We start from the raw sequence: 24,509 nt of genomic DNA, 5'->3' as shown, positions 1-24,509 counted from the left end.
TAGTGGGTTTTATGGCTCCCTCTGAGCTCTGTCAAGTGGGACTCATCGTAAGCAGAGGCACCTGGTTTTGCAGGGGGAGGAATACAAAAAATAATTGCAGTGAATTTTTAGAGACATTTGAAAACAAAAATTTCTCTCCCTGCCCCCGCCCCGGATCACTTCCTGTGCCTTTTCCACCTCTTGGGTAATGGGCAAAGGAGCCTTCAGAGCTCTCCTCAGCCCCTCCTAATCTACCAGTTAGACACAGCTCTTGCTAATCAGGGATACTCTACAGCAACTATGTGTAGTTGCTGTGACCAGAGCGCTCAATCAGTTATTGTTTCCCAGCATTGTCTCAGAGCACTACAATGGGATGTAGTCGCTCCCCACCCATTATATGCACATGCACACAGATTTATATTGTGTATGTGGTGTATTACAGCCTGTAACTACAATATTTCTAGATACATTCCTCATTCATTCAGGACCAAATCCAATTTGGTCTATTTTTTCTGTAGCACACTCATGTCAAGGCATGAGACAGGCTGTTATATTCCAGGTGATCTTGAGACAGATGCTTGCTTATTAGGGGGCTGGAGCACGACTTACGAGGAAAGGCTGAGTGCACTGGGTTTATTTAGTCTGCAGAAGAAAAGAGTGAGGGGGGATTTGATAGTGGCCTTCAACTACCAGAAGGGGGTTTCCAGGGAAGATGGAACTAGGCTGACCTCAACGGTGACAGATGACAGAACAAGGAGAAATGGTCTCAAGTTGCCGTGGAGAGAGGTCTAGGTTGGATATTAGGAAAAACTTTTTCACTGGGAGGGTGGTGAAGCACTGGAATGGGTTACCTAGGAAGGTGGTGAAATCTCCATTCTTAGAGGTTTTTAAGGTGCGGCTTGACAAAGCCCTTGCTGGGATGGTTTAGTTGGGGTTGGTCCTGCTTTGAGCAGGGGGATGACCTCCTGAGGTCCCTTCCAACCCTAATCTTCTATGATTCTATGCTATACTGAGATAAACTGTCACAGCTCCATTGACTTCAACCTTAACATAAAATCTTGTGGAATTTTCAGTACTTAACCATGCAACATTACACATGCATAGCTCCACTGAAGTCAAGCCAATGGAGTATGACAATTTATACCAACTGAGGCTCTGCTCCCCCCCCTTCCATGGCCTCTATTCAAAATCAGTGAAAAGGAGAAGATAAGCCATATTTGCTTTGGGCAAGAAGCCAGGTCTGCCCATTTAACATAAAGAAGATGGACACAGGAGTAAACTCATGCCATCTTCCTTTCAACTGAACAGAATGACCTGTTCTTAAAGTCGCACGTCATATGTTTTATTCAGCTTCACAAGAGTAATAAAAAGGTCAATCTACTCCTCAGGACAAAGCCTCTTACTTTCCCAAAGGTGTGAGATGCTCCTGAAACCCGTTAGAGAAACAGGATGTACCATGAGTTTTGTTTTTCTTCTCAAAAAGGAACACCTTTAGTTGTTTCACATTGTTCATTAGATACTATTCTGACAGCCCAGTGGTATAAAGTTGCTCCAGCACACGCTCTTCAATTTTCCCTCCAGTCAGAAAACGAAAACCTCTCTTCTGATGGAACGTGACAAAAAATCCCACACTGCTCAATTTGACTTGACCTGCCAACCATCACACGCAGCAGTCTCTGTAAAGGACTGCAGTTCTCAAGTGTGCCGAACCATCAAAAGAACTTACTGAAAATACATTTTTGGAAAAGGAATGCGTAAATTCACAGAGTTGGAAATATGGTCTCCTGAAGAACTTGTTACCATGGCAATTTAGAATAAGAGATTACTACAGAAAAATTGACTGGAGGTATTGATTAATCTGCTGGCAAATTATGTCTGAGTTTAAAATTTTCTCCAAACAGAAGCACTTTTACATCAGTCTGTTAATATTCTGAAAACCTGAGCAACATGCTTCAGCAGCAAAGTAAGTTCCATGATAAATGTGCTCTCCAATCTGTGCACCAGTCAAGTTGATATAAAATCAGAATAATTCATGCAAAAATTTTCATTATGTTTCTAAACATACTTATTTACATTTTAAATCACACAATAGACAATATGAAATATCTTTCATTTAGACAGGTGTGAATGAGAAAACAGATGCATCCATTAAATAAGAAACAATTTAATGAATAAAAAATAATGGGAAAACTCTTTGGTTTTAGTACTTTAGCCACTGTTTAACTTACTTGAAAAAACACAGCCACAGCTCCTATTACCCGGTTTTCTAAAATTGCTGCTCCAAAACTGTCAAAGTCATCAGGATTGTAGAAGTAAATCTGCATCTGTAAAAATTAACACAATCAAATGAATTGTCTATTCATGTCACTTTTAACTGAGGCAACATACAGTGCTGCCTTTAGATCAGATGTTACAAATCTGAGACAAACAATATCACACAGCAGAATTCCTTTAACTAGCATTTTGATTAATGGCAGGGCTGCTTTACTGGGATGGTAACAGATTCAATGCAATGCATTTTAATAACAAACCAATGGATAAACAGCCAGCCCACTTAGAGGGCAAACCCAAATTTTCTGCCAGCATGTTCACATTCCTTTATTCATTACAGGCTTTTCTCCAGTTCTATTACAACAAGTTAATCTTTAAGGGTTTCTGGTTTTTTTAAAGCAGCATTTTAATCTGTGGCGTCACTTTTTTATTTCTAAAGCAATTCACGAGATAAAAAAAAAAGAGTATCGGTATCAATGCATTTTTATGAGCCTCTGATAATTAGGGCTGTCAGTTAATGCCATACTTTCCCCTGATTTAAGTTAAACATCACAAGATTTGCCTCCAGCATATGGAAGAATTATGACTGAAGTAAGACAGCATGCTTAGGTTACTGAGTTCAGGTCTACACTAAAAACTAGGTCAACCTAGCAACATCGCTCAGGGCTGTAAAAAATGTCATGCCCTGTACAACGTAGTTAAGTCGACCTAACACCCATTGTAGATGCAGTTAGGTCAATGGAAGAATTCTTCCATCCATCTAGCTATTGCATCTTGAGGGAGTGGATATACCACAGCAACAAAAAAAGCTCTTCCATTGCTGTCTATGCTACAGCAGCGTACCAGCAGCTTTGCAGCTGTGTCACTGTAGTGCTTGAAGTGTCGACATGCTTTTAGATTGTAAACTCCTTGGGACAGGGCCCATTTTTTGTTCTGTGTTTGTATAACACCTAGCGCAATGGGGTCTTGATTCGTGACAGGCTCTTTGGCACTATTGCAACATAAATAAAAAATTAAATATAATACTCAAGCAAAACCCTTAACTGCAACCAGGTACAATATAGGGGTAATGGAGTCAAAATATTGAGCAGTGGGGATAGCGGTTTATGTAAAGAGCCAGGGCACAGCTTTACTCCATAAAATCTCCTGCAGATCTATCCTCATTCTCTTTTTCTTTTTTCAAACAAGCACCATAAATTAGGTCAGCACAGAAAGGCAGAAACACTGGACAGCCTCCATTCTCTACAGCCAGCTGCGCGGACTAACTGCTGTTGTATTCATAAACGCTTATTATTAGTAGAAGTCACATTTATATCATGGTAGTGCCTGAGAACCCCTGTGCTGGGTGCTGTACAAAGATAAACGACAATCTCTGCCCTGAAGGGCTGGCAATCTAAAACATGTCTAATGATTAGTGCAGACAACACCTCCTCCAACAGATGGTGCTGTATCTTTATCTTACTATTAAGTTGTTGTTTTGTATGTTCTTAGGTTTCTCGTCTGCTCTGGACAGTGAGCAGAAACTCAGTCCGACCTGCGTGTGTCAGAGTTGGTCTCTGAGACTGAGTACTACATATGGTTGCAGGGGTGAGTTACAAACGCTGCTCGGTACAATTCTTCTGCAAATAAGTGGATGGGCTTAATTCACACCTATTCATGACATTGACTGTAGTCACCACGGTGACTGCAGGGTGTTACAGTGGCTAGGGCACTGGATGAGGAATCAAGAGACCTGGTTTCTATTCCTAACTCTGTCACTGGCCTTCTGGGCGACCTTGGGCAAGTCTCTTTACCGTGTCCTTTGCCTGTCTTTTCTATTTAGACTGTAAGCTCTTGAAAACAGAGACTGTCTCTTACTATGCATCTGTACAGAGCCCAATTCTGTCAGCCCCTAATCCCAACTGGGGCCTCGAAAGACCTACAGTAATACAGGCAATGTAAGTGCTGGTTCTGACATTTTTACCCTTCCATGTTCTCTGAAGATTCTGACAGATGGCTTGTGCTCTTCTGAGATCACGCCGTGGAACAAACCCTACCATAGCTTCTGTATATGGTATCAGCGCTCTCCCCTGCTTTCTACAGCTTTGTGCATGGCAGGGCATCATGCTGCCTCAATAGGCATGTTTCTACAACAACCACATCAAAGGCACAGTCAGCCTCCTCAAAATGAAAAATAAATCTTAATTATCTTCCTGGGAGAGTTACCAGAGATGTTTAGTGATTCCCAGGCTTCTGGCAGCCTACACTGCTTCTAAAGGTGTAATACTATGGCAGCACCTGCGCATCTGATGAAACCTCATCATAGGGAGAAAAGAAGAGGCCCAGATGGGAGCAATCTCGAACAGTGGAAATGAAGAAAGAAAACGACATTTCATGACATGGTACATGACAATTGCAAAAATCCACTGGAAAATACTCTCGCCTGGGAGAGACGGAAGGTGGTTTTTTTCCCCTCCCAGACCTGAGCTTCCCAGTGTATTTGCAGAGCTCCAAGATTCTAGCAGTGTCTTACAAATGTGGTGCCTACAGGTTTGGCCAGCTTTTGACTTGAACAAACAGACTGAGAAACATCCATTCATTGATGTTGAAATTAAAAACAATTCATTTTAGGTGTAAATGCTTAAGGTTTAATTTAACTTATACAGACAGAAACTCACTAGATGATGGTAAATTACATTTTACTTCCCCTTAAAACCAACAGACTACAATGGGGTATTCCTCACATAAAATATTTTAATATACAGTCCTCATCAGAGTTTATGAAGGAAAGTATTGCTTAGCAAGTTCCATTATAAGCCAAAATCATTTTAAACCATCTTTGTTCATAATATTTTTAGGAAAATGAACTTTTACAATAGATTTTTGGATAACAGCACAAATGGCTTTGGTAAAATGGTCGAGTTGAGATTCTCCATCTCAGCACTGCATGTGCAGAGTCTAATCAACAGTATATACCTGCGCTGATTACCACATGTGTTGAAACACTTTCATGGAGCTCCCATGAGGTCTTTCCACAGAGGGTGGTGCTCTTAACCGCATCAGTCAAATCAAGGGGAACTGTATTGTATGAAAAAGTATTTTCATTTGTCACATACTAACATGTCTACATGATCATATGGTTGGAAGGAATTTAGGAGTAGAGTCTTCCAGGAAATGCCTTAACTTACATGTGCATGCAGGATACAAAAGCAGTGTTAAGAGTAAGATAACGATGCCATGGTTAAGTACTCAAAATTCCACAGTTAAGACTGAATGTGAATACCTTTGTGCATCCGTATTATGACACAGTTTGACCATGTGATCACATACTACTTCCTCCCATAATACAATATACTTTTTTCTACAGCTTAAGACACACCTGCAGCATGTTTTCATTCTTTTATACTTAATAGGTATTTCATTAACAGAATGGCCTCGTGTATTATTATTAAACATGTTTATTACACAGGGGCCTATGGACCGACCCAAGCTTCATTGTGCTAGGCCCTGTACAAACCCAGCTGCCGACCGTCTCTGCTCCAAAGAGCATACAATCAAAACAGACAAGACAGATAGAGCACGGGAAGGGGTAGAACACACCAGCAGAATGAACAGAGTGATAGCACGTGGCAGGTTAGCTCCATGATGTTATTTTGAGGGGAAGAGAGGGTAGTTAGAAGGAGATCAGCTAAATGGAAAGCAAAGGGAAGAGAGAGGGGATATTGTAAGAGCTGGGGTGAAGACCACCAGGCAGGGGAGAAGAAGGTAAGAGGGACAAGTGTGGGGTGAAGCTGGGGTGGGAGGGCTGAAACAAACAGCCCATCAGCACAGGGCAGAGAAGTCCAGTGAAAACTGTAGAAAGTTTTCTGAATGTCCAAAGGTCCCTGCTTCGGCTGCTCCTGCTATAGTAGGAAGTGAGAACCTGAGACATGAGGCCTAGTATAATAGCCCAGGTCTGAGGCCTGAGCTAAAGTAGTTGGTCTCTGCTTTCATAAAGCAGAGTTAGCAAAAGTCAAGCTGTGAGCCTGCTTGTAAGTACATAGGAACTGGCAAATAAACACATTCCTAAGTACTAGGCACAGAACTCATGCAAGCACATTCCAGAAAGGTGATACCAGAACATCATGATCCCAAGAATGGCAGAAGCCCACTCCCCAAAGACAATGGGAACACGTTGACCCCTCTTTTAGGCAAGGTCAAGATGATAGCATGATGACTAGAGATGCTTTGATTGAACCATCGGGTACAAAGCCAAGGGTGGTATCTAACCACATCAGAGGGGCACTACCAGTTTGTATCAGTGTATAAAAGAAGGTCTCAGAGAGTGCATCTTTGGCTGGTCTAGGGCGAAATGGAGAGTCCAGCCATTTACTGAGCCGAGTCCATTGCAACAAACATACCTGCGTTAGCATACCTGTAACCACTGAGCCAGGGCATTAGGACCGTGTTTGTTGACAATAAATCTGGCCGGGTGCCTTCACTACCGAAACGGATCTTTGGTCTTACTGGGCAATTCAATCGTGGTCTGCTGTGTCGACTATCTGCGCAGAGTTGGGAGAGCATATACACGGAAAGAACACACGCAGCCAACACCTGACTACACCTGCTAGCTGGACTCCAGCATAGCTTTACTGAGCGACACTTTAACCTAATGTTTTCTACCAGCAACACAGGCTTCCTTAGGAACAATTCAGAGAAAAGACATTTAGCTAAAAAGCTAACTTCACTGCATATGGAGGTGACCTAAATATGCCCGTACATTTTCACTATTGCTCATTGGTATATATTTAATATGTACAATGTACTCTGCAGTTTAGGTATAAATGACTTCCATGGACTCTGCCTGGCACCCACGGACCAAGACTACAAGATACTACAAAGGGGTACTGAAGGTTGCAGACAAATTGTATCCTATTCTAATGGAATAATTGAAAACTAGAACACACACAAGGGAGTAGAGATAAGGTTGCCTGTGAAACCTTAACTGTGACATTCCCTGATGTTTGAGAGTTAAATTACGTAATCCTGGTGTAGACTTTTGTATGCAACTTTCTAGGGGCATATTGTTTTATTCTGAGAAAAAACCTTGGGCGTGGAAAAAAAAAAAAAAAAAAAGAAGCAGCTTATTCTCCCAGACTATGAACCTCTTCACACTTGGAAGAATCTGACAATCTTTACAAGTATAAATTCCATAATCTGAAACTATTTGGCCAAACATCACCAGAGTGCTGTATTCCATGTAACTTTCCTGACAGCTTTACAGCCAAAAGCCTTCCCTGGTGACAGTTCCTATAGGCCATGAGAGCGGTGTTGCTTCTTGCACAAAATACTAGGTTTACACCAGGCTTTTATAACTCTTTAACCACTTACAAGGTCCGCAGGGGCTTAAACAGACCTTCAAAACATTTCACACGTGCAGCACAAGCTTCTTCAGCTGCATATTTTACATGCCTTTGAAACATTTCTCATGCAAACCGTACCATACATGAGCAGCATGAAATTTTCAGTGTCTAACTTAGTCAAATCAAAGCAAAACTTCACTGGAACACTCAGAGGCAATTCTCCCCAAGGAGGTTTATTTCCTTGCCAAACTTCTCCCCAGAACTGCTTCAGTTGTAGAGTTTTATAAAGCAATGTAGGTTGCAAGAGTTTTCTTATAATGGGAAAAGTTTGTATTTTTCACTCCCTTTATACTTCAAAGTAGCTGAATTGAAAGATTCACTTTACAGGAAAGATCAAGCCTGCGTTACAAGTGAATGAAAACAGGGGGTTAGAGTGAAAACCTCCATGTAACATCAACCCTAAAGATTGTTGCTCATACCACAATAAAACATGGTATATTTTGTAGGCTGCTAGCCTGTTTCCCGAGTCCAGGAAATAAAGTTACTAACCTTTCGTAACTGTTGTTCTTCAAGAGGTGTTGCTCATGTGCATTCCATGCTAGGCGTGTGGGCGCCGTGTGTACTGTTGTTGGAGATTTTTCCCTTAGTGGCATATACAGGGTCGGCTCTAGTACCCTCTGGAGCTGTGCACATGTGCACCGGTATAAGGGGCACTGCCAGCCCTGTACCCTCTCAGTTCCTTCTTGCCAGTAACTTCGACAGAGGGCCAGGAGTGGGGGTCATGGAATGAACATGGGCAACACGTCTCAAAGCACATGAGTTACAAAAGGTCAGTAACCATTTTTTCTTCTTCGAGGGCTTGCTCATGCCCATTCCATGCTAAGTGGCTCACAAGCAGTACCCCCAGAAGTGGGCTCAGAGTTCACGGACATGCTGATCGCAACACTGTTCTCCCGAAACAGGCATTGTCTCAGGCCTGTTGGGCGATAGTGTAATGGAATGCGAAGGTATGAACCGGCCATCAGGTTGCGGCTCTGCAGATGTCCTGTATTGGTACCTGTGAGAGGAATGATTAAACTTGGGCTCTTGCGGAACGGACGGTCATGATAGTCGGAGGTGGGATGTTCACCTGCTCAAAGCGAGCCTGGATACAGGCGGTTATTCAGGATGAGATTCTTTGGGATGACACATGCAGCCCTCGCATCTTTTCTGCTACTGATACAAAGAGGTGCATGGACTTGCGGAAGGGCTTAGTCCTCTCAGCATAGAAGGCAATGGCCCGCCTAATGTCCAACGTATGAAACTGCCATTCTTTAGCAGACTTGTGAGATTTGGGGAAGAAGACAGGTAGAAAGATGTCCTGGTTTTTATGGAACTGCAACACCAACTTTGGCAGGAAGGCTGGATGGGGATGCAACTGGACTTTGTCCTTGAAGGACCCTGTAAAAGGGAGTTCTGACATGAGGGCTTCGATCTCAGAGACACTTCTAGTTGAGGTGATCACCACCAGGAAGGAAGGAGCAGGGAACACGAAGCTAACAGCTTGAAAGGGGCCCCATCAGTCTTGAAAGGACCAGGTTTAAGTCCCAATTGGAGGGTAGGTTCACGAACCTGAGAGAAGAGCCTTTCCAGCCCTTGAGAAACCTGACTGTCATCTCATGGGAGAACACGCATCTGCCATTCAATGGAGGGTGGAAGGCTGAGACAGCTGCCAAGTGAACCTTAACAAATGAGAGAGCCAGGCCTTGATGCTTCAGGCAGAGCAGATAGTCCAAGATGGACTGCAGAGAAGATCAGAATGGAGAGAGAGTCCATTCAGGGGCCCAACAAGTGAAACGTTTCCACTTAGCCAGGTTGGTAGCACTGGTGGAAGGCTTTCTACTGCCTAGCAAGATCTCTCCCTGCTTATTGATGTAAAACATGGATGTGGTGTTGTCTATCAGGACATGCACCATCTTGCCTGAGATCTGGGGATGGAACAGTTGGCAGGCAAAGCATGCTGCCCTGAGTTCCCTGACATTTATATGTAGGGAGAGTTTTTCTTGGGACCAGAAGCCCTGGGTCCTGAGGTTGCCAAGGTGGGCTCCCCATGCTACATAGACTGATGCCAACCTCCTCTGGAGGGGCCTGAAGTGCAACCTTGCGTACTGTACCATGTAAGTACATGCCTCCATGTGTCCCCATCATCTGAGGCCGACCCAAGCCATCATTACTGGGCGAACCGTGACCTTGGATATCAGGTCAGACAGAGTTCGGAATCGGCCTCTGGCAGGAAGGCTCTGTACTGGGATGAGTTGAGCACTGCCCCGGTTAATTCTATTCTTTGTACCGGGATCAGAGTTGACGTCTGCTCGTTTAACAGCAGACCCAGTGCCTGGAAAGTGGTGTGGTCTGTACTGATGCTGTGCCGTACCTGTGTCTGCAACTGACCTTTCATCAGCCAGATGTCGAGATACGGGTAGGCTGGCATGTCTTGGCACCTGAGGGAGGCTGCTATGATAGCCATACACTTCATGAAAACCTGTGGGGCTGCCGACAGGCCAGAGGGAAGGACTGTGAATTGGTAGTGATGTTGATCCACCACAAATTTGAGAAATTTTCTGTGGCCACGGAAGATGGAAATGTGAACCAGGGGTTCCAGCAAGGCAACCACATCCGCCAGTGACCCACTGGCCAGGTAACCCTTGGAGGACCAGCATTGTTTTGGACTCTGAGGAGGATTCATCTCTCAGCGACCGCTTCTGCCTTCAAGTGGCATGCTGGGAATTAGGTGGGGCTTGCCCCTGAATGGTGCCCAGGGGCCTGGTGCCGGGAAGGCGCCTGATGCATCCTGTTTCTTCCAGGTCCTGGATGCCAGGGGTGGCAGGTACCTTGTTGGGGTTAAGGAAACTGGAAGAGAGAGAAGGTTCCTAGCCATCTCAAAGGCCTCTGGAGTCAATGGCACCGTCAGACCACTGGGTCCGCGGTGGCTTAACTTTGTCGGCAGAGGGCCCTGTACCAGACTCAATGCCCTCGGTGGAGTTGACGGTGCTGACACGGGTGCAGGGGTAGCAGAGTGGCCTGGTGTGGGTCTCACTCCTTCTCTGCACTTGTCTCTCCTCTGCGTCAGTGAGAGCCCTCTGTCCATGCGCTGCTTTTAGTGCTGGGCAGAGGTCAGGGGAGCACTTCGCACCCACACCGACGTACTCGGTGCAGAATCGGAGTAACTCAGCTCTGAGACAGGTCTGAGGACAGCTTTCCTTGGGCGAAAAGTCCCACGACGATAGGAACTATCTACACTAACGCTACTTGCGAAACTATATACACTACACCATTAGCACTACGAACGAAGAGAGAGTCCAAAACCACTGGGAAGAAGGCTGGTCAGAGCAAGAAAGATTTGTTCCAGCAACCGTCACGGGCAGTAAGAAGGAACAGAGTGTGAGGGACCGGTGGCGCCCCTTATACTGGCGCATATGTGCACAGCTCCAGAGGATGCTAGAGCCGGCCCTACAGATACCAGTAAAGGAAAAAACTCCGGCAGCTGTGTGGGCATGCACACACCTAGCATGGAATGGACATGAGCAAGCACTCGAAGAAGAACCAGTCCTAAATCCAGGATCTGCTCAGGCCCTTCTTCAGTGCACCATTTACTCGTGGCATCAACAATCTTCAGCAAAACCCCCAGCAGTGCAACATAAATCCAAGAGCTAAACAATGTGACCCCAGGCTTCCTTGTCAGAGCTTCCCTGCTCCTAGCAACTCTTCCCTAGTCCCTCTACCCCAGGGCCTACCACAAAAGCCAACCTGCTTTCCACAGCTTCCCTCCGCAAATGAGCTCTTTCAACCGTCTTAGGAGTCAAGTGCTCATCAGCCAACCACCAGACCCATTCCAAATTACCAGGCCCCAACCTCTTCTTAAACAGGATTCTCCCTCAGAATAGGGCTGCTGGCCCCAGGTCCTTCCAGGGACAGGACATCCTGGTACGTGTTTACACACATTATTAGTTCTTAATCCACATATAAATATGTCTACTATTTATCCATTGTGATTTCATTAAACAAAATAATCTGCAGATTCTAAACCTCTCTCAAAACACAACTCACCTGCTTAAGCCATCAAAATACGGCCTGCTGCACCCGGGAGACTTTTTGCCCTCTGTCTTTAAATATGGCCTAACAAATGAGTGGCTGGTTTTTAATTTCTGTTTGGATGGTATCTCTTTCATGACAAGAGCTACAGATCAGCATCTCCACTGCCTCAGATTAGTGCTACAGAGGAAGAGTTGACATACAGTACAGACACTCTGGGTTAACCTCATGCAGCAGATATGAAAGGAAAACAAAGATGAACATTAAATGGAGACCAAAAGGTTTAAAGTGATTGTGAGAGCAGAACCCAAGCAAGGAGATGTCTCCATAGCCGTCTGCCAAGCGCCTTTAAAAAATAACAGAGCTTTAAAAGAGGCTGCCAAAGCTATTGTCCCCAAGCAACCTCCTAGGGCAAATTGTTCTTTAGATTAAAATGAACAACAGTTTATTGCACTGTCACAGAGGTCGAATAAAAAAATATTCAGTGGTATCCTGAAAGCCGATATGTGAACAGAGATCATCGCAATTAACTTTCTGCTCTTTCCCTTTCCTGGACACACAGGACTTCCATGAAGTTTAAATGGGGATGGGGGGGAAGCTTTGTAGGCCAGCCAATTTTCTGATGACTCAGCAAGTTAGATCCAAAGGCAACAGTTATGTGGGTTTATTACATACTGCGTTAGAGACCCAGAATATTTTTAGAAGAATGGAACTCAAAGGGATAGCAGGTAGACAGCAACTTTGCACAGAGCATTGAAATAAAAATTCTGAAATATATGCTTTATACAATGGCGTTAATCAGTGAATATATGAATCCTTAATTATTACCTTTGCTGCTTGTACTATAAGAAGGAATTATTCTCCACCATTTATATATATATATATATATATATATATATATATATATATATATATATATATATATATATATATATAGCTGGATTTAAAATGTCTTTCACAAAAATAAATTGTATGCTAAGACTATGAATCAGACACGATTTTATTGTTGTTGATGAAAGCATGTATGCAGCCAATTTATTTTGTTTTAAATACGCGCACAGATTTTTAGGGAACTGGCTGATGGGATCCATTTGATTAGACATATAAATTACCTAGGCCCATGTTCTAATCTTGACTGCAGCAATGTAAATCCAGAATAATCCTACTGCAGTCAGTGGAATTACTCCATATTTACACTGCTGTAACTAAGCCTGGAATTGGGTCCCTAGTTTTACTTCTTTTCTTAATAGATGTAAAACTTCTGATTTGTAGCATATTCCATACTTGGGTGAGGGGAGAAGGATCATAAAGTTTTTTCCCCAATACCTTTACTAGGGCTTGATGTATTAAAACAGAATTAAAGAAAGAAAGAAAGAGAGAAAGAAAGATTGCTTGGGAACTGGGAAGGACATTTTTTCTACATAACCCTTTACTCACCAATGAGTTTTTAAAGTTTATTTTGACAAGTGCAGGAGTCTATTACTATCACCATCACTCAGCATTTCACAGTTCTCAGAAGTGTCCTAGGCACACTACAAAATGAAGAGAAAGGGTACACATTTGAAGCATTTGCAATCTGATAAACATGATGCAAAGCTGCAAATTGTAGGGAGTCAAAGGGGATAAACAAGAACAATGAGATCACGTAGTAGTTCATTTTAGACATGTGAGCATCTTTGGACTAGGATAAAAAAATTGCTGGGGTTTTTTTTCATTTTTAAAAATAGGCATTCATTGTCTATGGGCACTGCAGAAGAGATGTGATTTGGCCCATGTTATGCAAGAAGTCACACTAGATGATTGTAATGGGCCCTTCTGATCCCAATCCTACAAGATGCTCAGAATTCTGATGCCAGTCCAGCAAGCACTTCAACATGTGAACAGTCCCATTGAGTCACTTGAGTAGTCAATGAGTCAAAGAGAAGTTAACGGGATTACTCATGTGTTCAATGCTTTGCTGGATCAGTGCCAGTGCACTCAGCACCTTTTGGGTTAAGTCCTGAATAAGGAAAGAGTAGTAATTTGGCATGCCAGAAACAATCCTGATTTGTATTTCGATCAATAAATATCTCCAATGCCAGCTCTCATTTCCATAGGATGAGTGGCTACCGAGTGCAGACAAATTTGATGCTAAGGGGCAGTACGTTCGTTTCATATTATGGAAATACAAATGAATGTAATAGTTTCGGTGTTCATGCTTTCCATAACATAAAAAGTTTTTTGAAATTGCTTTGTACTCTGGGTAACAGCCATATGATTCACCATGAAATGAAGTCTGGAAAATCGTTTTGGATAAATGGAACTATAAATTTAATAGAATTTCTATGACAACATAGATTGCAACACTCTGCCACAACTAAAATGTTATAAATCATTCAAAACCAACAAGAAATCAGCAATAAATCTTCTATTTCAAAACACACACGAGCCCAGCATTTTAGTGTTGTGGTTGTTACCTCACTCATACCTCACGCTTTTGCTCTTCTGTCCCTTTACACTTGTTTTATCTTAAGCTTCTGGTGTTTCTGACAAATGGAGGAAATGCTTATACAGGTACGTGTAAAGAAAATTAAAAATATTTTAAATAGGGACCATATAGGGTTGAGGATTTTTTGTGCTTCTTTTCTAGGTTATCTCTAACTAGATAAAGGTTAAATAATCTATATCCCACGGTAACTGTTTTCCTATATGACTGGATTTATCATCATTTTTTAGCTGTACTTTATATTTACCAGGTTCTCTTTAGAGACAAGTGAGTGGTAAGTGTACATGCCAAAATGATGGAAGGATAGGTGATTGTACGGCATAGCACACAATGGGATCCTGGGTACTACGATAATACAAATAACAAATAGTACCTGAGAGGAGGATGTAAAATTACAGTACAGTACAAATGGACAAAAATACCCAACAACCCAACAATAACAGCAACAGCATTACTTTGTAACACTGGATGGATGGAAAACATAAAAATTAGAGCTGGTGTCTAGTGTGAAAACAAAGAGGTAATTTATACAACATTTCAAAAAGTAGTTGAGAACCAAAAATAGATGGACTAATTTTATAAACAAAATTGCTGTCATAAGTGACTGTTACAGATATCTTCCCCATACATTTCCCAGAGCTGAACCTCGACATTTGGGATCACATGAAGTCCTTCCTATAAGAAAAGAGTAAGTATCCTGCAGAAACCCTTAATGAAAGTGTTTTACCAAATGGATGCAAGTGTTTTGCAGATTCAAAATGGCAACTCCAAGATCTAAAATGCCAAATCTTTTTGGACTTTGGCTCCTCTTTGATGAATGCATTTACATTCCTAAACATCAAGAAGAGGTCTAAAACTTTACTGGAACAAAGATGGTAAAAGAATCTTAGGATCTGCCATCCCATTCTCAGCAGGAGTCAGACACTGAAATGCTCTTAATAAAAGTACTGTACCTTTAAAAAAAAAAAGTATTAAAAACCCCCCCACTTTTCTCAGCATGTCTGATTAATACAATTTCATATACCATTCATTCTTGCTTTTTAAGATGCACTAGCTCTGGAATTCCTCTGAGAGATCACGGCTTAGTGCAGTTTATTCTTCTTGTGGCATAGAATTCAGAGCATGCTGCATGGTTTATTGAGTTATTTTTAGAAGGGCTAGGGAGGGAGCTCTTTCATTATATTTAATGCTCTTCAAAAGGGTTTAGAACAAATTTTGAGATGTTTGTAGTTTTGTTGCATCTTTGGGCTCTGATCCATGCAGCAGATGAAGTAGGTTTTCACTAGCATTCCGCTGGGCAGGAAGGCCATTCGTATCTCAGGGGGGATGTGAACTCAGCCAGGCAATATACTAGCAGAATTATTTTTGTTTGCTGAGCTGTGAACTGTATGGGCAATTACAGTGTAACCAGTCCATGAGAATGACTCACTCCAAGTGCTCTGTAACACCATTTAAAGTACGCTCTCCCATATGTTACTGAATAACCATTTCTATCCAAGATAGCACAGTAATCCAAAAGGCAGGGTTCCTCTAATAAAGCATGCAATGGTGCTAAATGTAATTTAATTCTCTGCGTGAACTTCTGGTGTTTTCTTGAATTCATAGTGAGAGAAAGGATGGATAGATTTGAAGCAGAGGCGGTGCTAGCCCATCGGCGACATTAAGCAGGAATATCCTCCCCCCGCACTTCCTGCAGCACATAATAAAAAGCTAATAAGGGGCCCACTTGAGCTGCTTGGGGCCCTAAGCAACGGCTTAGTCTGCTTATGCCTAGCGCCAGCTCGGACTTGAAGGCAAGGACTGGACTAGAACTTAGGCAAACTGGGCTCATTTCCCACCTCTGCTGCATGTGACTGGAGGACAAGATTTTTCACAAGTGACTAATGATCTTGGGTGCCCAACTTGAGACATCTTAATGGGGCTTGATTTTTCAGGGGAGACTACTCTGTGCTTTCTGGAGGCATCTCACGTTGGGCTCCCTAAATTCAACGCTCCCCAAATCACTAAAATGTTTGGGAAATCTTGGATGTAACCCTTCCGTGCCTCAGTTCCTGATTTTCTTCTTCTACGTCGGATCAGTCTCTCCCTCTTTGTCTGTTCAGAACGTAAAGTCTTCGTGCAGCTTAAGAAGTTTGTGAAGTTTTTAGACAATTCACTGATGAGTTCAGAGGAAGGTGAAAGGTAATAATAGTGTACGTTCCTAGGCGGATTGCTCTGGTGACTCTCCCCGTGTTTGATAGTGGTCGCACTTTAAATTAAATTGAATTTTGTAGTTGTTAGGTTCCAGCAGCTAATACCCAACCTGTTCAGGTCTCAAGTTCATATTTGACTTCCATCCAAACTACGATGGCTGATTCATGGCGCCAAATTCTCCTCTCAGTTATACTGCTGTAAAATCAGAATAACTCCACTGACCACAGTAGAATTAACCCAGATTTAGGTCACCGTAACTGAGAGAAGATTTTGGCACACAGCCTTCTCATAAAATTCACATCTCCTGTCTCAAGCACCTGACTCTGCGAGCAAACGCTTTAAAACATGTAGAAAACAAAGGTTTTCTTTGCAACGTTCTAATGGCACCAGGTCATGTGACGACATGATTTTGTAAGGGGGTGTCATTGCACCACATGTGACATACAACTTTACAATGCAACATTACACTGCTTGTCCTCTAACCGTGAGAAATATCGTACTCATTCCACAACTAGAAAAATTAGTAAGAAACTATCAGGAGGTGGAGGTTTTGTCTCCATCTCATTCTCTAAACTCATGTGTTATTCACTCTCCAAATTAGCTTGAACACATCAAAAGAACTACACTTGAACATGTTGCTTGTATAAATAGGGTCATGAAAGGTAAAATATTCAAGGGAATACTAATGCTAAGTGAAAATTTAAAGCTTCTGGAAATGGCACAATTTTCTCGAGAAATGGTGAAACCTGCCCATCACCACATCTGCAAATCCATTTGCAAACACAGACTCTGTAGCAAAATCATCTGCAAAATGTGAAAGTTATTCTTCTATGGCTGTGAAATAAAACGCAAATTTACCTCCGGCCCACCCCATCCCGCACACTGGCACCTTTGTGCAGAAATCATCAGGAAGCCCCATCAAGACTTGCTTTGAGCACTTTGACTACATTGCTTAGGTCTGTGTATTTCAAGGTTCCCCACCCCGCCATCTCCTTCTCTCAAGTGTATTGTTTGTAATACTATGGCATTTGAATAAAACCACCACTCTTAACTGTTTCCATTTTTTCTAAGGCTCAATATAATGCCCATTGAGCTCAATGAAAAAAAAAAAACCACTGACTTCGTCAGGCTTCTGGCGAACAGAATAGCACGGGTAAGTAAGCTATTCAGTTCAAATTTCATTTTATAGACCCAAATTCAGCACAGCTCTTAAGCACATGCTTCATTCTAGCAAGCGAGTAATCCCCCCCGCCCCTTTTGCCAAGCCACACAACACATTGTGCTTTGCTTTAAACTGGAAGTCGAATGAGATTGAGACTGTTCACGAGTGGGACGTGACATGCGTGCCGGATCCGGCGCTTTGGTGAATCAGAGCCGCTGTGAGTGATCCATTTGGGACTAAATCGCCCCAGTGCAGCTGCAAACGCCCTGGACTTTCCTCCAGGGTAAGCAATGCATTCCCACCTAGCTAGGAAGGACAGGATTTGGGATCATGCCCAGGTCCGAGTATGGATACTATACAAAAGTTTCAGGGGCAGAGCAACCAGCACTTCTCCACTGTGGAAGGACAGCACCACTGAGGCTGCTGCTTACATTTCCAGCCGGCATCCCAGCTTACTTGGGCTACATGCTGCCTCTGGAAAAATAATGCCATTGTGGGGACTGCCTCTCCTCGTCCATGGGGCTCTAGTTCTGGTTCTGTCAGTGGACTGGCAGCCAAAAGAAACTCAGCTATAACTCCCACTCTAAAAACTACTGGCGGTTTTTATTTTACTTTGTTTTGCTTTGTTTCATGTGTTTCTTTCTCATTTCTCCCCTTTACATTTTGATCAGCCTCTGGGTTTGTGCCCCTCCTTTTCCTCCCTCCCCACTCTCTGTTTCTCCCCTTACTCCTTCCCTCTTTATCCCCTGCTCCCTTTGTGGCCCCTCCTTGTGTTGCCCAGTCCCCCCCAGCTGCCTCCTCCTCCCCCCCCCCCCGGAGCTATACTTGCAGCCTCTGTTCTGACCAGGCCTGTTGTAAGTGCTGGAGTAGATGGGCATAAGACAGCCTCCACCCCGCCTGCCCAGGCCTTTGCTGACGTCTGACTGATGACAGAGCTGGTATTGCAATGAAGCTAAGGTCCCAATGCAGCAGGCTGGACTCCTTTCCCCCATTTTTGCATGATAATGGGCAAGGGCCATTCCTTTAAAGACAGCTGCTGCCCACAGTGGGTGGAGCTGAGTAGGCGTTCCCACCCTGCTGCAAACAGGCAACACTATCCATACCATGCAAACCTACTGCCCCCCCTCCCCAAATGAGGTTTCCCTTTACTGTTGTTCTCAGGGTTAGCGTGCCTGCTGGATGCAGCACCCAAAGTCTTTAAACGTCATTCTCCTCCTCTCACTCCTCCCATTTTAGCCATTCGCCCAGAGGAATTACAAACTCCCAGCTCAGTTTTTGCATGATCAAAGCCAATGCGATTCCTCCAAGCTGCGGGTTTCACTGCTCTAGAGATGTGCTACCAGAATAAGGCCTTGCACACAAAAGTGAGATGTAGCTGTCATTGCTAGCTCCACTCACTCAGCCCTCATCTTTTGTTCGGCACTCACCTAGCCACAAAGCAGCATGTCTCCACTGAACTCCCTTCAAAAGGGAGTTGCAAAACTAGAGCTGTTCACATAAACCTGAAAATCAACTTGCGCAACTAATTTCCATCCCTGCAACATGCATTCCTTGGAACAGCCACCTTATAACGTCTACCAAGAGGAAGCTGCTATATTTCGTGTTTACCTTAGACAACTAAAAAACCTAGGGATAAAGGACCTGAAGAGACAAACTCCATGCAGTTTTGACAGAATGCCCTGAATAATACATAAAGCAGCTACACTCTTATCCCTAAAACCACAGGTGTGAACCAGATGTCACACTTATCTTCTCTTGAGATTACAGCAAACAAATGCATGCCTGCAGAATATAAAGTACGCTGTGGATCAAGGAGCCTGAAATATATTAAAAGCATGGCACTACAGTTCAAAGTACAAATAATACCTTACAAATCACAAACTCCCTTTGGAGTGTGGTTTATAGTACGTTTTATATCAAAGTTATAGGTCTTTTATTTATGAACTTTTTTATATCACGATAGTAACATATCACAAAACTGAGGCAAATAAAGTTACTGGCATAACTCTTAAATTGCGACTTTAAGCCCGAAATACAGACCACCATCTTCTCTTTGTGGCAAGGTATTGCTGCACAAACTGCACGGAATATAACACCAAGTGTCTAAAAGCCACTCTGGCCTAAGGACGGAATTAAAGACCAAGTCTTGGCCTGTTTTCCTTCGAATGTAGCTCTAAGTTAAGGTGCAAAGTGACGCACGTGCTGAAAGGAGACTACATCAATCCACCTCACTGAAAAAATGTGTGTGTTTGTTTTATGTTCAATGTCATCACACACAAAATTAACTAAAACAGGGGCAAAATCATAGGCATTCCTGAAGACCGATTAGGTGACCTTGCCTATTTTCCTGACAGAGCACAGCTGCTCTCTGAAGTGTTTTGACTGGTCCAGTTTTAGATGAACAACTCCTTCCTTAAGAAGTATACTTACGGTCTAGTGGAAGCCCCCAGTAGGACATTGTTTCTGATATGGGGGGCATTTCAGAGGGTCTCCCCCTGCCCCCAACCATCCTTGCCCTCACCCAAGTAAATACACCCCAGCTGTTAAAGTACTGGGGAGAGTCTCTGGAAGGGACAAGTCCTACTGTCCCTTGGCAGGGAGAAAGGGGCACCATGCTGCCTCTCTGGGAGGGAAGGGAAGGGGGCCCTTGTCATCACCCCTCCAAGTGAGGCTACCGGGGTGAGCCCCCAAGTTGTGATGTGCCAAGGGCCCCAGCCTGCTTTAATCCAGCCAATCCTAGACGCGCGCAGAGATGTAACTGTATATAGAGGTTGGCGGTGGGGGAAAGAGACACAAACACAGATACACATCTGAGCATTCCCCTCATTTGCCCCAAACCAGCCACTCACCCCACTAATCCCAACCCATTCTAACCAGTAATTCCTCTTCATCATTCCCAGCGAAAGGGACAGGGAACCTCTGCTGCTTTTCCAGAAGCTAGAAAAAGGGAGTTTGGCCCTGGTTGTTTTGTGATGGGGTCACTCATGTTTCTTCTCCCCCTTCTCCAGAGAACCCTGAGAAATTAGGGGCCTCATTCTCATCTCACACTAGTTCTACACTGGTGCAACACCACTGACCTCACTTGTGTAAACAGGTAAAAGATCAGGCACTAAGACACCCCTACCCCACTTCACATAACACTCCCTGCTGCTCGTTCATTATCACGACCACCAGTCTGCTGGAGCAGGCTTTATTATCCTCTGTCATATCCCTTCTGGTCCACCACTGCCTTAGAGAAGGAGCAGCTTTGGCTTTTTGAAATGTGAAATTTGTGGTGAATTAATTTTCAAGCTATTTCCATGACTTACGGGGACACAGGGCACAGTGTTGACATGAATAGGTGTTCATTGGCAAAATCCCATGAGACGCTTTATGATGTAGGAGCTGGGGTCTAAACGTGCATATTATTAAAGGAAATGCACAATACTGTTAAATGTGGTAATATGGGAACTTTCATCATGAGGCCTGTTAAAGTTTAAATACCGCACACACTGAAGACATTTATACAACAAGCGGTAGACGAATTTTCAAATAGATACTTTTGAGTAATTACTCTCTTGAGACAACACCAATTGCTAAATAGTGCCTCAGTCTAATAGCATGTACCTCTTAAGAAATGAACAATTCTGGGGACTATTACATCTCTCACAAACATAACAAAGATGATGATAAATGCCTTCTACTCAGTTTTAGTTTTTCCATGGATGAGGAAAGGGCCAGTTTTGCCTCATCCGTTAGTTGGACTTCTTATGGAGTAGCCCTCCAGAGAGAACTGCTGAGAAAACGACTGGGTAGTGTCTCCTATTTGCTTCATGGGGCAGGAATATGCAAATTTCTCTTTCCAGGTACCAGCCCCCTAGCCCTGAAGAGCCAATTTGGCACACAGACTCCCAGGGAATGCTTCCACGGCTGGACAAGCACAGGAAAGATAACAAGGAAGAACACACAGATGGAAGTTCTGGAATGGCAAAGACTCCACAGGAAAAGCAGATGAATGGGCAAGATAAAATTGTTCTAGTCTCATGGAATGGATTCCTGCCAGCCCAGAGAGAACTACTGGGAAGTATCAATCAGAAGAACAAGGAGGAAGCAGTAAACCGAAATCCCATTCAAAACAAACCAGGCCGAAGTATGAGGCTTGTGTAGTATGAGGAGGGGGGACAAGTTTCAGGAGAGATCTAGTTTTTGGGACATCTGAAGTTCAGGAATACTGGACAAACATAGGCCTCTCTCAGCATGTAGCTCTGGCCTTTATGCAAGTTCAATAAAGATCTTTTCTATAAGTCTGCCTGCCTACTGTATTACTTATTGTGAACAAAAGAGCCCAGAGGATGAAATTTGCATAATCCAGTCTCCAGAAGCAAGTGGAGCTACCCAGCAGCTCTCTCCATATTGGCAGAAGTCTACTCCATTAAACTCCCTCTTATAGTCTGATCAAGTGAAGAGAAGCAGCTGAGATGAAAAAACACTCAACCTCTCATTTCCACCTCAGTTTACCTCTCAGAAACATTGTGTTCCAAAGCTTCCGTGAGGTTGTGTGCTCTCTAGTGCTCCAATGTTATTTCACGTTGACCTCCACTTCAATTGAGTTGATACCCCATCTTCAGTTTATTGTTACCGCAGCAACAATGAAAAATATGGAGATGAGGCCAGATCCTCACCTGGCATAGATAGGCATCAAAGTCAGAGGAGTGACATCAATTTGCATCAGCTGAAGATCCGTCAACTACCTGCATTACCGCTTACCAGTGCGCCACGAAATGCTCCTTGATTTAGTTTTGCTTTGCATGATGAATGAAAATAAGATGAATGCTTGGATCATTTAGTGAACTGCACCTTCCAGCGTACTTTGTTTCTCCTTAGAAAATAATGTTATATTAAAAAAAAAAAAAAAAGATTAATCTGCAAGTGCCAGATTTTAAGCAATGATTGAGGACTTTACACAACCAGGCTCAAGACATAAGGGTGGTGAAGTATCACAAGTATTTTTAGGTGCAATAAAACACAGCATTTTAACATATATACATGTCACTTGGGTTTCAGAGTGTGATGCATTTCCATTAGTATCTCGCCCACAAGTGTAGCCCAGCCGAATAATAAGTAATGCTGGCTGGTTGCTTCTCCAAACTCTGTAGTGTTGAAGAATATTAAGTTCTCCCCAAAATCCGATATACAGTCGTGTGTGAAGGAGTTTCAGACGCTCCGATACTACTGTGGGTAGACAGACAGCAGCCACGTTATGAACACACACATTTAAGCCCTGGTGTAAATGAATGTGTCAGACAATAGGAGCTTTACACTCCCTTCCCTTGGGCCTGAATTTGACCTTTGGACTTTATCTTACCCAGGCCTAGAGATTTGTTCCAGGCCAGCTGATACTGAGGTTTGTTTGTTTCTTTGGGTCAAAATACATACATGAGCAACCGAAAGAGCAACCTTCCTTGTGTGGCCCACTCTGCCACAAAACAAGTAAAATCGCCTCCGAGATGTGAAAGGCAGGAGGCCTGCAGATACCAGACAAGACTCAGCAGTACAGTTTGCCACCCTTCCACCTGCAGATATTTAGTAGTTGGGGGGCACTACCGACCCACTCCACACAGAACTTGAACCAGTTTAATTAAAAGGTGCCATGTTAAACTGATTTAGCTCAACTGGTGCCATTTTTGTGTGGACACTCTTACAATGGTTTAGCTTGCTCCTGTTCAGTTTCCCACCCAGAGTGTAGTGTGCTTATCTTGATATATACAGCTGTGCCGTGCGGATGCAATTTGTCACCAGTGAAGCAGCGTGAGCCACTGCATACCTAGCAGTTTGGACTCTATTGGGTTAGTTATAGTGGTTTAATTACAGCAATATCAACTATACCGATGCCAATTACCCATGTAGACAAGGCTTTTGTTAAACTGGTGTCACATTCTGGGTGGACTGAGCCTTAGTTTTAGTTTCTTGGCAAAAAATGGGCAGTCTGGTGTGGTACAGTCTTAGTACATTACAGGCATAAACTCTTTGCTCTGCGTTTGTAAAACACCTAGCACCATGGGGCTCTGCAACAAGACGGGGCCTCTGAGGCGGTACGGCAATGCAAATAAACACTAGCAATAACAACAATAACGACGTTTACTTGCTGTATTAAAGAGGCATACGGGTACAGCTTTTGAGATGCTCAGACTCAAGGAGATTAAAAAGAGGTCAAGGACCGTTAATTCTTTTTCTGGGGAAACTGGCCTAGGGGGCAGGGAGGATGATTCAGCGGAGCCCTAATGTATAATGAATAGACATAACTGGCTTAACCTAGATGATATTTCCTCCTTCCTCCCATCTCCATTATGACCCAACAGTCACATACAAACGCAAGTTAAATATATACTGCCATCTTCCTCATTTTCATGTTAACAGCAGCAAGGCCTAAAGAAGTAGTAATCACCCGCAGTGCATTTCACTAAATCTGTGATGTATAAAAACATTTCCCTCCACTAAATCCCTTTTATCAGAATGGACTTTTGCCACATTCCCAGCAAGAAACAGCCATTCTGTCAGTATGTATGTAAAGATTCAGAGCTGCCACGTAAACGTGAAATACTCTGAAAACACAAGCTTGGGAAGGTAATGGCTTACTTTTCAGCAGGATTCGAAGAGAAGCAGTGTGGGTTTTTTCCTCTCCTCAAATGCATGACACACACACTAACAGACAGTCACAGACAACTAAGGCTTAGAACCCAAGCGATTTTAGCTGCTGGCCAGCTAGTGCTGAATGGTTTTTGAGCCTTTCTTCCTATAAATCCAAGTCTGGAGTCTAAAATTAAAATTGCTGCCGTCCATATTGTTGATGTTTATGCAATGATGCAGAAGAGGGTGTGGGAGGCAAGTTTCAGCATTCTAGCTGCACTGTTGTTGATCCAGCCTGATAGCAGCGCCATCAGTAAAACGAACTACGATGCATTCCACAATCTTAAACAGCAGAGAGCCACAGAAATCAGTCATTTTGGCTATTTTCAATGATATCTTCCTGGCATACTTCTATGAGTGG

The 24,509-nt window shown here is 43.3% G+C and overlaps 1 protein-coding gene across 3 annotated transcripts in view; it reads right to left on the bottom strand.

Annotated features, from left to right (window-relative positions):
- PTPRG (protein tyrosine phosphatase receptor type G) overlaps window positions 1-24,509 on the bottom strand; it is a 532,225-nt gene that overhangs the window by 184,541 nt on the left and 323,175 nt on the right. For all 3 annotated transcript variants that reach the window (XM_067541509.1, XM_067541517.1, XM_067541525.1), the window contains exon 5: window positions 2,208-2,303. In XM_067541509.1, the coding sequence (XP_067397610.1) occupies window positions 2,208-2,303 (96 nt within the window). The remainder of the gene's footprint in view (window positions 1-2,207; window positions 2,304-24,509) is intronic.

The sequence above is a fragment of the Emydura macquarii genome, unplaced genomic scaffold, assembly GCF_026122565.2.
Source record: "Emydura macquarii macquarii isolate MOO-44397 ecotype Brisbane River unplaced genomic scaffold, CSIRO-AGI_Emac_v2 contig_71, whole genome shotgun sequence".
Lineage (NCBI taxonomy): Eukaryota > Metazoa > Chordata > Testudines > Chelidae > Emydura > Emydura macquarii.
Note: the sequence above shows the minus strand (reverse complement) of the source record. Positions and strands in the feature narration are given on the sequence as shown.